The sequence below is a fragment of the Polypterus senegalus genome, chromosome 6 (assembly GCF_016835505.1).
Source record: "Polypterus senegalus isolate Bchr_013 chromosome 6, ASM1683550v1, whole genome shotgun sequence".
In the NCBI taxonomy this organism is placed as follows: domain Eukaryota; kingdom Metazoa; phylum Chordata; class Cladistia; order Polypteriformes; family Polypteridae; genus Polypterus; species Polypterus senegalus.
In genome coordinates, this window is record NC_053159.1 from 156219342 (window position 1) to 156237839 (window position 18498).

Here is an 18498-nt window from a genome sequence, read left to right on the forward strand (position 1 = left end):
TTTTTATTGTTCTAGTTAACATTTTTCAAACATACATTAAACTTTACAAGTAGATAAATATGTTTTATTTGTTTCAGAGAGTAATTATAAATTAAAATAAATGTAATTAACAGCACCCAGCCAAAGGCTAGCACTGCAGCTCTACTTGGGTAAGAGCAGAGAGGGAAGAGACATGCCATTTCAAGGAATAGGCCAGGCTGGAATAAAAGGAAGCCATTTATTAATGACCTTCTTTTGAATTTATATTTTAGCTTATTTTCTTGGAAACCACTCTAAAGGGCACCATGAAATTTGCAACACCATAACGTTATTAAATTTTATTTCCAAGGACCTCCTCCCCTTCCCACAACATTGCTTTTTGAAGATTTCTGGTTTACTTTCTCACCTTACAAGTGTGTAATTACAAACAACGATGGCACACTGAGGAAGTTACATTTCCTGTGCAATAGTTTAGTAACAATCTTCCTTTATCATTAGCAAAACAAAGGAGCTGATTGTGGACTTTGGGAGAACGAGAGTGGGTTAGGCAACTTATGATATAATTGGTCTACACGGAATACAGTCAGTAGCTTTAACGTTTGGGATTTACAATACTGGGGTTCTCTCACCTATGCCTATTCTGTGAAGAAGGCTCAACTTTATTTTTTAAGAAACAATAGAAAGTCATTTGGTCACTGACTGGCATCTAGATATGCCCAATGGAGAACACACTGACTAGTTGAGTCTAGTATGGTGAATCACTAGACTTAGTAGTAGTTAAGATGCCCAGGTTCACAACTGGGTCTAAGCACCAATTCACACAGAATATTTATAGCCACAGATACTTGCAGAAAGCTTGTTCCATCATTTTTGATCGCAAACAATCCAGCAACAAACATTTTGCCCCACCATCCATCCAGCAGTACTGTGGAATTCAATGCCATACCAACAGATTCTTAAGCATTATGCTGTTTGACTCACAAATGGTTATTTGCTTGACTAGTGACTTAGATTCCATTATATATGTGTCTGCTCCAGCAATGCAATGTTATTGATCATTCTATAGCTCAGTAACTTCCAATATCTGTCTACAACATGTTGTGTTTGGTATGATGAATGCAAAAAATTTCTTCAACACTTCAATTAATAGGAAACGTTTACCATTTATTCCGCTTTTAATCTGAAATATCCTGCTTCCTACTGCAGCGCAATCAGTTTTCTAGCACATGCATGGGTGGCCTTCAATATGGCATTCAGTGGTGACAAGTGTTTTAAAGAACTGAATTTACCAAGTTTCCCGTGATGTGGAAACATTAAGTATCAAACGTTCACCAAACGTTAAACGATTTTCCACATCTTTGGAGTCCTTACAGTTTTCATCCAATCTTACTGAAAGAGTGAATAACTGGCTGTAAGTGTGGGATTTAGAGGAGGTACATGCTCTTGTTTCTCTCTGGTACAAGGCTTTTGAACTTGACACAGATTACGTATGCAATGAAGTACAGCAGATACATCTGGTTATGAGTATGTTGAAACAATTTTATAATGAATTGCTAGCATGAAAAAAAAAAAATTAAAACCTTCTCAACAAATGCCTTCTATGTTTATATCTGATATTCATTGTTTTAATATAAATTATATTAATATTCATTGATATTTATTTCTTGTGCTAATTGGCAATAATTTGTTTTGTGATACCGTGTAACCATTGTCATTACACCGGTAAAGTCTCTGCACCAGCAGGACTAGAAACAGATATTTATCATTGCACTATAAAATATGAAAATGAATTGAATTGAAATTAATTAGACTGAAATTTACAATTCTATTTCACAGTTAATTACCAAAAAAAAAAGAAAGATAATTTAAGCTTAGCCTGGGAGATGTCTTAATACAGTCTTTAGTCAAGGACGTCATATCACAACATTAATGGTACAGTGTTTGCATTTTTGTGTATGGGGTTGGGGGCAAAAACTCCTGGAATGAGTCAATAGCATAGGAGTAGTTATTGAATATGTTGCTAGGTATTATTTACCCTTTATGTACCTACAAGTGTGGTTAATCAGTCTGCCGAGTGGCATCCTACTCAGTTGAATGAGTGATTATTTTGACGATTTATTTTTCAATTGTCCTGTGACTTCAATGATTTTTTTTGTTCCAAGCCGTAAGGGCAACATTGATGGACCTGTTGATTAAGAGGTTAATCAGTGACATTATATTAAGCTGCTATAGTGTCTACAGGAAAGCTTCAGAAAAAAAAAAAAAGTCCAGAAAAAGGGTGCACACAAAACTGCATTTATGCACCATGACAGCACACCTGCACACACCCTGCAATCAGTCAAAGAGTTTTTGACCAAAAACAATGTGTTTGTTTCTTTGCATTCCCATAATTGGCAGATCTCGCTCCCCACGAAATTAAAACTGAGACTGAAGCAAAGATGATACGCTACTATATAAGAAATCCAGGAAAAAACACAGGAGGGTCTAGACATGGTGACAAAAGTTGAGTACAGGAAATGTTAACAGGAAAACAGGAACAGGTGGAACAGTAGGACAAGTGTAATGCATCTCAAGGAAAATACTTTGAAGACGGTTGAAAGGGAACTGCTGAAAGTGTGTTTTTTTTTACAATTCCGGGAATTTCTAGGTCCCCCCTTGAATTTTCTAAACCGAACACGTCTCTCGGTTAGCAGAGGCAATTTAAAAGTTTGCTGGTTAAGTGTGGTAAAAATAAAGTAATATTAGATTATGTGTGTGCTAAATGGCTAATCAGTTGGGTTTCCATCTTTGAACTGTTTGGAGATTAGTTTTAGAAATGTCAAAACTCTCCTACGACTGACAGGAATGCACCATGCTTTCCATACTAATTTTTGAACATTAGAATATTCAGTCCAATAAACTACAACAATCCTACTCACCAAGATTCTCCAAAATAACATAAAAATATGAGATTCTCTAAAATCTTACTCTCTACCACACTTTATGATAATTTAGTCAATGTGTGAATGATTATCTGTATGAAGAAAAAGCCTTTTTAAGCAAATTTGCCCTAAACAAGTTTCCAACTGTGTTCCCGCATTTTCATTGAAATAATTCAATTTAAATTAACAGACAGGATCCACTGTACTAATTCCCTTCATCATTTTGAACATTTCAATCATATCACCTCTTCATCTCTATTTGCTAAAACTGAAAAGGTTCAACTCCTTCTATCTCTCCTCATAGCTCATGCTTCTCTATCCCTCTGGACTTTCTTTAGGGCTTCTACCTATTTTTTTGTAATATGGAGATCTCCGTAGTGTGTAACAAAGCTTAAGCATAACCTTCTTTAACTTGTATTCAACATCGTACAGTATACCCTAATATCCTACTAACCCTTCCTGACTGCTTCACTATGCTGTCTTCCTTGGCTGTGGCACCAAGTCCTTCACATAAGGCGACTGTTTCCCACTGCAAAGCAGCCTTTATTTTGTGCTCTTCCAAGCAACAAAATTAACTTATCCTTTTTGCTACTCAAGTACATTACATTGTCATTTGAATATACTGTATTTGCACTGCCCACTAAGAACAAAGTTGATTATTTAATGATATAACATTTTAACTACTCAGATGAAGAGTTCAGCAACAATTATCAAAAGTAAATCACCTCATGATTAATCTTTCATGAAAGGCAATAAGTTTATTCATATATTAACAGATGCTACTTTTATAAACAGCACTGTAGATGTTATAATGTTCTGCGTTTTAAGACCATTATAACATTGTTTTTGGAGAACAGTAAATTTAAACTCAAAATTTGGATGCAAAGTTAAAAAACTTACATTATGTCAGTTTTGAACTATATTATACATATTTTAGTTTACATGTAATTTTTTGTTACCAATTTAATACGATGCAACAGTTAATTGTAAGATGCCTGTGCATTGAGTGCTAACTTCTAAGATACATGGCTTTTCTTTTCTTTTTTTTTTAAATAATACAAGCTAATAATTACGCACACAGCATATCAATGCAGCTGACATGGGCTATATAGCCCCACTGCTACCCTGAATATCCTGATTTAGTACTGTAAATCGCGGAATTGCTGCAGGCTCTGATGTCCCAACATGTAAATCTTGTGTGCTCTCCCTGTGTTTAGTCAGAAATCATGCTGAAAGGGTGTGAGGCACTAGCGTCTTGTACAAGGTGACATTCTGCCACAAAGTTTCAGCTGTCTGAACTGGGTAGAACATACGGTTACCTCCCTCTCTGCAAAATGCCACTTAACTTTTCTCTTCAACCTTTTTCAATTTCTACTACATTATCGTAACATCATTTGAAGTATCAATAATGATTAAGTCAATAAAGAATTTATAGGTAGTGTTGAAAAACAGAAACTTGAAATAGTTCTTAATCTTCAACATCACAGCCATTGTATTTATCAAACAATACACAAGTCATTTTTTGTAACTTTAGGTTTATATTATTAGAATAATGGTATATGATGGCAATTATTCAGAAAATACTGTACACAATGCTGAATAACAGTTTAATTAATTTTCTACCCACTACATTTTTCACTGTGCCAGTTAATAAATTGGAATTTCTCTAAAGCTTAAAAAGCTGTATTGAAAACGTTTCTCATCAAAAAGGAAAAAAAAAGGTTTATTCAACATTTACTCACATTCCTATTGAAATACAGAGTGTGTCAAAATGTATACACATTTTGGTAAATAATATTTGTTCAAAAATTAAACATGGAAAAATTACACCTTTATACAATTTATTATAGGGACAGAATTACAAAAACAAAATTGATATTGGAAAGCTTTCAATATACAGTACTTTTTCCAGTGATATTGAAATTTCAGAATGTATGTAAAATACAAAGATGGTGGAGACATAAATTTACTACTGATCCTCCAACAGAACATCGTTTCACTGTTGAAACTCATTACTGTGCAGCATTTCTACAGCAACACTATTTGTGTATGTTGGGCTAGGTCTTTGGAACATGCCATTTAGAAATGAAACTGAAACAGTCACATAAAGTTCTCTCTACAGATTCTTCAGTGAATGTCTGACCAATGTCCATTTTGTCCAGAAATTACCAGAATGCGCTGGTGACTTTGAATAACTTTTGTAGACATAAACATGAAACATTTACATCATTGGTGTTTTTTTCCTTTGTTCTTAATGTGTATACATTGTCTGACATTCTCTATATGTTATACTTAAGAAATCTCAACAAAAAATGAATTAAAACAATTCTTTTTGCAAGAAAGAAAAAAATCCTACCTTTTCCCGTTGGAAAGAAACATTCCATTTCCACACTGCTGCGGGAATGTGACACACAGAGAGTACTGCTGGGGACAAAGCCTTCAAGAGGAGGACTGCGGTCAGTGGTCCGAACAAGACACCAACCAGGCCTATCACTTGGCCTCTCGAGAAGTTCAACAGTTTGTCCCACCTGGATGCTCAGTTCGCTGCTACAACCAGCATTGAAATCTTGAAGAACCACTGTCAATTCGCAACCTCCAGATAGCTGTTAAAATAAAAAAGGCTCTTTTAAGATCATATAATGGTCAATAATCTCAGTATGTAAAATGAAGTGACTTTGCACCCAGACTCGGAAAATATTTATTTCTTTGGTAGAACTCACTTTTTATGAATTTATAGTAATTAGTTAACATCTCATCTTTAGTGTGCTACATTTACAAACTGATACAGGAGAAAGTAGGGTGAAATGACACCTTTTATTGGCTAACTAAATAGATGACAAATGCAAGCTTTTGAAGCATACTTGATGAATGGGCCTTAGCTGCCTCGAAAGCTTGCATTTGCAATCTATTTAGTTAGCCAATAAAAGGCGTCATTTCACCCTACTTTCTCCTGTATCAATCTATGGCTAACATGGTACAACACTCTACTGCTATACGTTTACAAACTGTCAGAATGCAAATGGTAACCTCACTTCATTCATACAGATGTTACACACTGGAGTACCTCAGGGCAACTGCTTCTGTCCTAGATGTGCCATTTTCATCTAAAAATATACAGGCAAATACAGCAACAATCATATAATCAAACGTTGCGAGGATACCACAGTGATTGGAGTGATGGGTAACAAGACTATATACAGCAATGAGGTGGCAAATCTAATCCAAGTGCAATAGTGAAAGCAACCAATCCCAGTATCTTAATATGATCTTCAGCAGACATACAGAGATGCAGCCTCAATGGTACAACAATGAAACAATTTTAATGCTTCAATCCCAAGGTTATAGATACTGTATTTGAGAATCGGATCTGAAGCTACAATGCTGACATCATGCTAGACTACCCTCACCTGATAAAAAAAGTGGGAAGAATAAGACGATAGTCTTAAATAACATTTACTGTTGAAGAAGAGAAAATTCACACTATAGCAACGCTGTTGTAAAATAATAAACTATCAGACTAACCAAAGATGATGGGGATTTATTCCAAGCACTGCCAAAATAAAGGCTGTGTATAGTAAAGGATTCCAAAAACATTAGGCACAAATTGTTCTCACTTTTTCATATGGTTAAATATTACCATAGCTTCAAAACTCAGACCAGAAGATTTCAAAAACAGTTTTTATTCCAAGCAGAGTATGTCATGAATTGCCTTTGACGCCCTGATTGGCTGAGTCATATCCTTTAATAAATAGTGACTATCAAATTTCATACTTTCTTCAAAGGACATTGCATTAACTTGTACATTAATATTTGCTTTATCACACTTCCTTATGTACTCTTCTTTCTCTAGTGAATATAACTGGTCATTTTGTGATATACTCCAACCACATCTACATTTTAATTGAACCTCTGAAAATTAGCTTTTTTTATGCTTTGCAAAAAGTTTAATAGTGTGCTTTCATACAGATGACTGTTTTGTGGCAGCACAGAAGTGGACAGACTATGCACTCTAATGGAGATCATTACATGAGTAACTTGAGCTGAGCAATGGATGAAATGCCATCATAGGCAAGTTGTCATATTGTAATAGGACCTATACCGTGTTCTTTCAGGCAATTTGTTTTTTTAATAAATGACAGAGATCAAAGGAGGTCTTTCATTAATGATTTTACAAAATAAATGTCATGAATAATACACACATCAAAACTTAAAAGGATAAAAATCTCAGTCTGTCTCAAAACTAGAATGTACTTTCCTCAACTGTTTATCAATTTGCTCCCATTCTAGCCTCTCACAAAGTCTTTCATTTGCTTAAATTCTGGATGTACCATCACTTATATATATCATGGCGGAAATGATAGGCACATCAAGTGACTAGCAAACATACAGTATCATAGCAACGTAAAGAACTAAAATGGAAGCACCGATGAAAAAACAAACACAAAATAGTAAAAGGGATATATCACAAAAAAAGATTGAAAAGTATACCATTAACAATCACAAATAAAAATTAATAAAACATACTATGCTTATACAAATTTTAAAAACACTCCACAACATGTTCCTGACACCCATCTTACCAAAAGCAGTAAACTAGTTCACTAACTGATGATTACTTCAAAAAGTATATTAAATAATTCTTGAATTAGCTAACTGTAAGTGATGCTTGACCATTTGTCCAGCCAGCTTCAGGAAGGTGTTTCATAACGGCTGAGAGCTCTTGTACGATGCAACAGTTACATTTAAAAAAAATTATTCCCCTAATAGTGCATCACTTTCAGCAGGCAGTTGCTTTCCAAATTTGTTGATCAGTTTCTCATGTCACAACACTTCCCAGTTTTTCCATGTAAGTATTCCTTGACATTTACATTGTAGTTTCTACCATAATATTTTAAGGGTCTGGGTGAAGACTACCATTTGAAACTTCTCAAATATAAATGTCTTCACATTTGTTTGCTTATTTGCTCGTGTTTTAGGTCACAGCACAATCTGTCTTGGTCCATGGCTCAAATGCACTTGTGCATTCCCCTGTATAATTTTTAAAACAAAGCAACAGTTTATTTTTTTAAATAGCCGAAAAAAAAAAAATCACACCAAAAATGCTTCAATGTATAATTTCTGTTTTCTTCAAAGGTGTAAATTATGCCGGTTCCTGAGGGAGAACAGCATCCAAACAATGACATTCCAACGCTCTATTCCTGACAGTTCATTCTTCCTGTGTTTTGCTTCTGGCTGACATAATGGGACTATGTAGTAAAAAGTGTTCTTTTTTTTTTGCTTTATCCATTTTTAATTTATTTCCCAAGACATTGACTTGATCATCTTACAAGTTGTGCACACTATCAATGCTCTTCTTTACAAACACTGATTTGTACCTTGCTGTTATCCTTGACTTATTTTACGTAGCATTTTTCTGATGGTAAGTTTTATTTACAGAGAAAATGTTTTATTAAAAAAAAAAGATTCCTGTCTACAACTACTGTGGCAAGAACATGGTGATGCGTGAGAAGATAATGAGATGTCTGTTGGGCAGGCCTTGCTCAGTCACCACTGGTTCACAGTTCTAGCTTCAGATATGATTTTACTTAATTGGCTCCAAGTGGTGTGGGCATAAGTAGGCCATGCAATGGACTGGCAACCTGTTTAGGGCTGTTTGCTGCCTTGTGTTTGATGCTTCTGAGGCAGGCTCTGTCTCCTCAAAGCCCTGACTTGCATCACGCCAAATTTAGAATGTTACTTTATATAATAATCCACGTGCAAATTAAAACTATATTTCTAGCAGTAATTTTTTTTCTTTTAAAGTCAAAACAAGAGCTGATGGTTTCATATAGTTAAATAACATTAATATCTGCATAGGTAAGCAATAACAACATCCTGAATAATAAGATAATAAGCAGAACTGTGAGGTAATGATCTGTCAGGATAAACAACAGAATGCTGTAGGGAGAAAACAGAAGCTGTAAAAACATCAATATATAAAGTAGAAACAGATGGCAGTGTCCTACTTTTTGGCTTTGGTGGAAGAAAAATGATACAACACCAATATGTGCAAATAACTAGGCACAGTGAAAGCAGAACACGGGAGTACTTAAGGCTGTTGTTCTTTCTTATTTATATTATTAAACATTGATCTGTTTTGGTGCAACCTTTGATTGCTATCAATGGGAAATAAAATATATCCTCGTTCAGGGATCCCCACATTTCTAAAATCCCTTGGCACCATAAACTGCAGAATGTGAGTATGATTCATCAGTATTACATACTTTGGTGAAAGCAAAATACAGTTGCAGCAATAGATTAAAGAAATACAGTGGTTAGGCTTTTACAAGAACACTAAAATAGTCACTGGGAATAAAGTGCAGCTTAACTAAAAGGTGAGATGCCTTATAGACTTTAATCCAGAAAATTATGATCGATACAAGACCTTCTCTACAGCCAAACCAATAAACCACTATTCAGTATGACTCTCCATGACACCCCCAAGCACACTGTCTACTTAGTTCCCAAGCTGAAAACTGTTATGCTTTACCAAATAATGCTGTATATTGCACATTAATAAAGGAAGGAAACCTAATGACTTCCACTTCCCCAATGACAGGCATGCAAAAGATCATAATCTGCAGTGAATGATGAGGGGCAGTTTTACCAGTATCTATAAATCCATCATTGCATTTTATGAATTTCTTTATCCTTTATAGATTTGTGTTAGGTTATCTTACCAGCAAGAGACGCCAGGCAGCAAATAAACCTGGATTTAAATGCCAGTCCACTGCAGGAAGAAGATTAACTAATTAATCTAGCATACATATTTCTGGGTTATGATAGGAAAACTGAATATTGTAACTTGTCAAAAACTACAAACCCTTCTCCACTTGACACTATCTAGATATGAAACTTCACGCCACATCCATTTATCAGCATCAAGAGGTCACTATGCTGTATCTGTGGCTCTTCTGAGTATTTTCTGTTCATGCAAATGTGTCAATTGAATGTCTTTGTCAAATGATTCGCTAACATCTGGTCTCCTGGAGACCAATATTACTGATTTCACTAGATTTATTAAGAATACCGTTTTCAGTTTGAAGATCTAAGGATACTTTATGTGATTTCCCAAATGCAGTGCTACCCATATGAGTACTGGACCAGTGAAACCAAAAATATTTGTACAGTATACTCAAGAACTTTATATTTAAGCTAAAAGGAAGAATGTAAAACTTCTTGTAAGGGTACCCAGCATTGCCCAAGGTGGACAAGGTGTAAGTATGGCCACTAAATAAATTCTCCTGGGGAAATAATGTTTAGATATAAACATACCTGTGCCGTCTCAAAATGCTTTCTGGTGGCACTTTCTTAATAAAGATCAGAAGTGTTCTTTAAATTAAGTTCCTCAGTGGAAAACCCTTGGTCTTTCCCTTTGCAAATGATGAATCTGGTTTGGTGGAGTCAGGTTCAATGGTGTGCATTTGGATACCAGATAAACAGACACACAAACACACATTCACCTTAATATATCATTTTTATTTTTTGTAATTCTGTTTAAATGTACTTTAATTTGTATTACTGCTCCCTATCTGTGGTAAACTAAAGTACGGAGGGCGCTCCAGCCTCATATTTGCGCGCGGTATTGTTGTGGAGTTACACGTTCTTAATCTGTGTTTGGATCTTCCTCTTGTTACTCTTTTCCTCTCATACACCACTCATGTATACATTAGTCAGGACAGTCTGGATAAGCTCTGCCTCTAACGACCATGACCTGGATTAACTGGGTTTGAAAATGTTGAATGGAGAGGTATTCGGACAGTTGGTTACCAGGTGTTTCCCTTTAGTCACTGGTTCAATATTGTAGCAATGCACATGTAGCATTATGTTTATTCTTTTGATCTTCCTCTAGGGTCTGTATGTCTACATCAGTATGAATTGTCAATGAAGAAAGAAATGGATCTTGATGTCAAAAGAAGAGTTCATTCAGGAATATGGTTCTGTTCTGCTAGAGAAATGACAGAATGCAAACCAGCACGACAAAAACATGAGAGTAAACAAAGACAAAAACAGACTAAGGACAGAAATCAAATTACCAAAGGCCAATACAAAAAAACAAAATAGCTGTCAAAAACACAAGAATGAGCCTTCACTCTCCAAAAAGACTGAATAACAAAGCAAGCAAATGTCTTTTGAGAATAGTCCAGAAACCTGGGCACAGAGAACAGGCTGTCAGTATGTTTTATACTGTTGGTTTGATGACATCACATGATGCAAGCAAAATCTTGTTGCCAACAAACAAAGAATACAAAATGGTGATACCAACAGTCAGAAACAAACAAATTGGACATAAGATGAAAAAATAACATTACAAATCAGTAATGTTCAGAAAAACAATATGCAAATTAACAATCAGAATGGGTTCTCAAAGGAATAAAACTCATATTAATAAAATGCAAAGAAAACCAGGCATAACAAATCATATGTGGAACAGAAGAAGAAAAAATAAATACGCAGTGAAAATACCATCCATAAACAAAGCTTAGACTACAACCACAATCAAGTGTGAAATCAAATAAAGGCATTTTGCACATGAAGTGCAACTGATACAAGGTACAGCTCAAGCAGGAAAATGACTTATTATAGTCATGACTGTTGATAATACAACTTAGTTGAATAGGTAATACTGGGGTGTTGTACTGTGTTAGCCATTATGAATGTAGAGAAAATTCAAGCAAAATGACACCTTTTATTGGCTTACTAAAAAGATTACATCTTGCCTGAAGAAGGGGCCTGAGTTGCCTTGAAAGCTTGCATATTGTAATCTTTTTAGTTAGCCAATAAAAGGTGTCATTTTTCTTGGCTTTTCTCTACATTGAATAGGTAGCAAAGAGATCTAGGGATAGATCCTGATATGATTTGGAATTCAGATCAAGCTTGAACTTTGAGAAAAACAACAATGTTACTACTAGTAGTTTATGTAAACCATTGATGTTGGTTGGTTTATAAACTACAATGTGAAAATTTCCAAAAAGTCATAGCCCTATTTTTATAATTGGTCTTTCACAGCTATAGTTATTTCACTTGTCATCATTCTGCTTAAGGGGCAAATAAAACAAATGTTTATGTGTACAGATTCTAATTATCTTGATACAAAGTGCTCTTAGTTAAGCTGAGTAGTCTTCTGAAAGTGCAGTGAAATCTGCAGAGGAAATCATGACTCACTCTCAGATTCATTTCTTAGTGGTACTGCTTATTAAATCAATGAAGTATTCATTACGAGTCTAATTACTGAAGCATTTGAAATGTGCAGGGAAACAAAAATGATGTCATTTATTTGTTTCTGGGGTGTACTTCTGGAATGTCCCAGTGTGAGTGAGCATGAGTGGGTGCAGGAGTATGAATTGCAACGGACTGGTGCCTTGTCTACGTTGAGTTCCTGCCTTTCATGAAGTTATGTCACTGGGTTTGATGCTAGTGATGAAAAGGTTTGATGTGAACAGGTCACTTAATCAAACCTATTCCTGTCAACCTCTATTCACCTAAAAATCTTTCACTAATGAAGAGACCGGTTAAAGAGCAGAAACTGGGAAGGCCTTTTGCATTTCAATTTTGAACATATTTACTTTTTTTACCCAGTAAGCTTAAAGATACCTTTTTCTCTTTCTGTACCTGGGGGAAACTAGAAAAAGCACTTTGATTCTTTTTAATATCCAAACCTGAAGCTTTACTGGACAAAAAGGTGAACCTTTACTTACTACATTATACCTACAGACCCAATACAAAACACTTTCTGTAGAAACGTGGGCCACAGAGATGGTTAAGAACATCAGTAGACTTTCTTCAGTTAGTAAAATAAAACAGTTTTGAAGAAGTATGATGCATATCAATAGAACTATGCTTATGTATCTTAAATCCTTGATACAGCCAATTCTATTCTCAATGCCCAGCCTCCAGACATTCCTGAGCACACCCTGAACTCTGAATGGTCTCATTATGCTAGTGGTGAAACCTAAAGGCTACATGGGTGTACTATTGCGTTACCAATTCCTTATCTATCCAACTCGGATACAGCAAACATTCTTTGTCTTCGTCTTCCAGCACCGTTAAGTTAACAATTTAATAACATACTACCATTCTGAGAAAAATGTCAAGTACTGGTTCAAGCCTTGCACCTGATTCTGCCATGATAGGAGTCAATCAATCAATCAAAACCCAAAATTGGACAAAGCAGGTATGGTGATGGGTAGACATAACTGAGGACACACAAGGTGGATAAGAAATGACAAGGTACACTGGGCTGAAAGGACTGTTTTTGCGAAGATCTTCTTAATTTTTTCAGATAATTCAAAACTATTTTTATATGCTTTTAATCTGATTGAGGGTGGTATGGAGATGCAGTAGTGATCTATCTGTTTGGAATATGCAATATGCCTCCGTGTCTTTATGGGTTTCCCATCCACATGACCAAAGAAATGCTTATCAAATTGACTCCATCTCAGGGAAATTGTGTAAAAATGTTTTTCCAAAATTATGTCAAAACCTTAAAGGTGCTTTAATGTCAAAAATAAACACATCAAAGGGATTTAGTAGAACTTCAGGACAAAGCCAAAGGTGAATGCTTTCAGTTTCATAATTTCCAGTACATAATTCTGTCACTATGGTCATTCACTAACCGTTTGTTGCTTGAAGAAACCTAGACTGTTGCAGTGCCTCACTCCTCTTTTCATTTTTCTTTTTTTTTTTGGCAGATTTGTTATTTTATTAATTTATCGTCAGTTCTTTACCCTTTGTGTTTCTTGTTTGCTGGGATGGGTGCTATGCTCATTAGGGCACCAGTTACTTGTTGGTTGCTTAAAAATACCTGTCACCTACTTTGCCGTGGTATTATTTTTGCTCTTTAGCTGTTCTTTTGTGTGTCACCTTTGTTGAATGTTTATTGTTTTTCAAGTTTGGTCTCTGGTTTAGGAATTAGTTTGTTGGTAATTAGAATTTTTGAAATTGGATTTTAGAATTTAAAAAATTCTGCTTGCTTTGTCTTTGCCATCTCTTGAGGCCAGACGTATCAGAATAGCAGTGACCAAGCCAAGAAGTCCTACTGTCATCTCTAAATGGAATCACTAACCAGAAATGAAAGTAAAAGAAAAACAAAACAAAGCAAAATGTCTAATACCAGAATTACCAGATGAAAACGTATTATCAAGAAGGTTTTGTTTTGAAATATCTACACACGTAGATGAGTTGAAAATACACAGAGCTGCCCTTTTAAAGCATCATATTTATGATGATATGTATCACACACTCCTAGTAAACTCTGAGAAATAAGCAAAACCATTTATTTAATGGTGGTCGCCATACTGGCATCACAGTAAATGTGTTTAAAGAGCTTTCAATATTATGTAAATGATGAAAGTGAATCATCCAAATCAAAAAATCCCAAAAGAAACAAAAAGGACACAGACACAGAGAAAGGTAAGAAAAATCTTGGAAAATAATGCAAATCATAACACTGTTTGCCTTTCTGTTATTTAAATTTTGTACACGTTACTTTTTGAGTTTTGTATTTTGAATTCTTTAATTAGTAAACTCTAAATAGTTTCACCTTGGCCAACATGTTTTTGTCAGTTTTTATCTTCCTATTGGGCCCAATCATAGCAGGACTAATACAATGAGAATTTATTTTTGGGTTTCTTGCAAAGCACAGCATGTGCATATTTGACATCAAGATATAAGAGATGATGAGTTTTGTTTCATAATACCATCCATAAACAAAGCTTAGGCTACAACCACAATCAAGTGTGAATTCAAGTAAAGGCATTTTGCACATGAAATGCAACTGATACAAGGTACAGCTCAAGCAGGGAAATGACTTATTATAGTCATGGCTGTTGATGATACAACTCAATTGAATAGGAAGCAAAGAGATCTAAGGATAGATCCTAATATGATTTGGAATTCAGATCAAGCTTGAACTTTGAGAAAAACAACAATGGTACTACTAGTAGTTTATGTAAACCATTGATGTTGGTTGGTTTATAAACTGCAATGTGAAAACTTCCAAAAAGTCATAGCCCTATTTTTATATGTGATCTTTCATATTTCACTTGTCATCATTCTGCTTAAGGGGCAAATATAACAAATGTTTATGTGTACAGATTCCAATTATCTTGATACAAAGTGCTCTTAGTTTAGCCGAGTAGTCTTCTGAAAGTGCAGTGAAATCTGCAGAGGAAATCATGACTCACTCTCAGATTCATTTCTTAGTGGTACTGCTTATTAAATCAATGAGGTATTCATTACGAGTCTAATTACTGAAGCATTTGAAATGTGCAGGGAAACAAAAATGATGTCATTTATTTGTTTCTGGGGTGTACTTCTGGAATGTCCCAGTGTGAGTGAGCATGAGTGGGTGCAGGAGTATGAAATGCAATGGACTGGTGCCTTGTCTATGTTGAGTTCCTGCCTTGTATGAAGTTATGTCACTGGGTTTGATGCTAGTGGCAGTCACATATGATGAAAAGGTTTGATGTGAACAGGTCATTTAATGAGATGATGAGTTTTGTTTCAGGATTGATTCTGCCTCTCTGTGCTTTTTAAATGGGCAGATGGATGGAAGGTCACATAACTGGTTTAAATAAACATTTTATTTGGGGACCATGAACCAAAGGTGCTAGTGCTAGTTACCATTGTATTTTAGTGTCTTTTGTTCTTCCATTAGCCTGACTGTTTAAAAAAACCTGAAGGTTTAAAATTTGTAATAAAAAATAAAGACTTTACTTATAATTGACCCTTGTTTGTTTCCATGATCTGAAAAAACCTTACAAAGCTTCAAGTTGTTAACCTGAAGATAAGTGAGCTGTAGAACCTATCTCACACCCTGGCCTAAGAGAGTTTTAATTCTTACTTGGGCTCACATCCAACAATATCCCATCATCTTTTAAGGTTCTAAATTAGCAAAAGAACTTATAAGCACCTTAAACCTTATTCTAGTTGCCCTGGTATCATCTTGCACCAAGGTTCATCTTTTCCCACTAGGAACAATATGTCCTCTAATATCCTAAGAGACAAGTTCACCTCTAATGTGATCACCACGGCTCTTTTCGTCTTCTGCTTGGTGCTCCTAGAGGTTTCTTTTCAGGGCAGAATTCTGTAGGATGGGGACTCTTATTTCTGCAACCCAGTATTCCAGCTGTGGCATGCAGAGGTACAGTCTTATTTTAATGATAGTGAAGGTGTTTCTGTTATTAACCAGGTTTACTTATGGGATTTCACCTTGCATGTGTTATCCTGGATGCCTCACAGATCTAACATCCTAAGATTTAATCTCTTTTCTAGTCACTGTCTGTATAGTTTGTGTGGAGTTTCTCTCCATTTTTCCCCGTGACATTTTAAAGACTTGCATTTAGATTAACTGACAGTTCAAAATAGACTCTTGTGATGGACTGACACTTCCATCTAGGGCTGGCTCTTTCTTCATGCCTATTTCTGCCAGGAGATCCTCAGAGCCTCTGCCATTCTGATTTGGATGAAATACACAGCCAGAGAATGTTAAGTGTTTTGTTATCCTAGTGGTGCCCTTGTCCTTAGCAACCTCCTAATTGAAAACAATTCTCTTTACGTAGTGTTATTTACTTGTTTTTAAAGTTTTTTAAATGAGGCACTTGCTGTTTTTTTGTGTGTTATTAATAATAGAAAGTTGTTTCTCCTTAGAAATACTCTCTTTGTCAAAACAAACTACTATAAAAAATAAGACACCCTGACCTGCTTAGTGAATTTTAAGAATAAAAATGCTACGGTATTTTAATTTACAAACATTCAGAATGTGTGACTAGCTATTTTTTCAGCAATGTTACAAAATCATCACTGTGTACTTATCACATTATACCCTCCTGCTATGTCCACTATGTTAACAATTTTATTTCTTTTTATCAAGTTAATTAGAGCAAAATATAATGGCGGCTTTATTCCTGAAGAACCTATAGTAAATAAAGCACTGCTCACATGTCTGCTTGCCATTAAAGAAACATAGCCTCTACTGTCAAGGCTGGTTGCTTGTTTACTATTTCTGGTAGACCAATCAATGAACAGAGAAGTTCTTTTACTCACTGCATTATTCACAGTTATTGCCCAACTGAAATATACTTATGGGCTCAACTGCTAATTTAGTATTATATGTGCTAAATTTGTCATATTGATTGATATCAAAATTGCCACTCTGGGAAATGAACATGTCTCTCTTCATAAATTGTATGGCTGCTCCCATTTCCTGGTAGGGAAAAGTTATTTTCTTTAATGATTCTTTACATTTATTTCACTTTAGTGAACCTTCTTCATTACTTTGCAGTGCATCATACCAACATTGCTACTAAAATAGCACAGTTAGTTGGATTATATGTTTAAGACAACCATATCTCAAACTTTGTAATTACAAAGCTGAAGCATAATACTACTTCATTTACTTTTATTTTGTTAATTTACGCGTTCATTTATGAATTAACCAGTTGCTTTTAACAATTATTTAATGTCAGACCATATACTAAAATACTGAAAACAAAAACTAAGTAAAAATTCACACAGGATTGTCATTTTTTCACCGTAGGAAATTTTATTATGAGCCTTGAAATATTAGGATGCAAAGATGGTTACTGGCTCATTCAAAATAAATTACTGAAGCATAGAACTAAGCTCTTTTATAACACATGTAAATTAAAACACCAGTTATTGATTTTTGTAATTAATACCTGAAGATTTAAATATAATCCATTTTCACACCTACTTTGTCAGGAGAGTGGAACCTATGCCAGTTGCATTAAGCAAAGATTAGGAAAGAATTCTGCAAGAGAACCAGTTACTGCTGGCCAGGCTTGTGTATGCACTTAGTAAATAATATCTACTGAACTACTGCAATCCACATTTACTTTAATAATATCTACGATGTGGTAATAACTATTAGAGGCAAACCAGAGACAGACTACACATGACCTCCTTGCACTTTACTGTTTGTTCATTCTGTAATAATTGGATTTGTGCCTGGAACATATATGCAGAATGAGGCAGATTGGCTTGACACTGTCTTCCCATAAAATGTTTTTGACATATACTGTAACACCCAACCACAGAGAGAGACTTTTCTACTCCCATTCATACGTGCCTTGTTACCTTTTAGTTTTTATGGTGATTTACTGTGTTTAATAAAAGCACTTTTACATTTAGCATAAAAAGTATTTGTAACTGAGAATAGGATTAAGCATGGTCAAAAATGGGCTAACAGATGAAATGATTTGATTTGGTTGGATGGATGGAAAGTTGTAGTAATGAATAGATGGATTGATAGTATAGTTGGTTTAATGCAAAATATGACAGTTATAGTAATGCCCTCCTTCTCCTTATATTTTAAACATTCACAAAGTGGCTTATCATCTACAGTGCATTCATTTAACTTGCAAAGAAGTTATATAGTGTGAAAAATGTCTCAAAGACCTCCATCTTACTTTAATTTAATCTCTTAAATCCAGCACTGGCACATCCAACTACCCTCAGAAATGCTGACTAAGAGCACATGGTTTCCTGAAAATATAATAAAATTTGTTTTTTTGTTTACTAAGCTACTTTACATTTA

General features: G+C 35.0%; 1 protein-coding gene across 8 annotated transcripts in view; it reads right to left on the reverse strand.

Moving 5' to 3' along the window:
- Positions 1–18498, reverse strand: part of kalrna (kalirin RhoGEF kinase a) — a 758514-nt gene that overhangs the window by 170705 nt on the left and 569311 nt on the right. For all 8 annotated transcript variants that reach the window (XM_039757406.1, XM_039757408.1, XM_039757407.1 and 5 more), the window contains one exon: positions 5257–5503. In XM_039757406.1, the coding sequence (XP_039613340.1) occupies positions 5257–5503 (247 nt within the window). The remainder of the gene's footprint in view (positions 1–5256; positions 5504–18498) is intronic.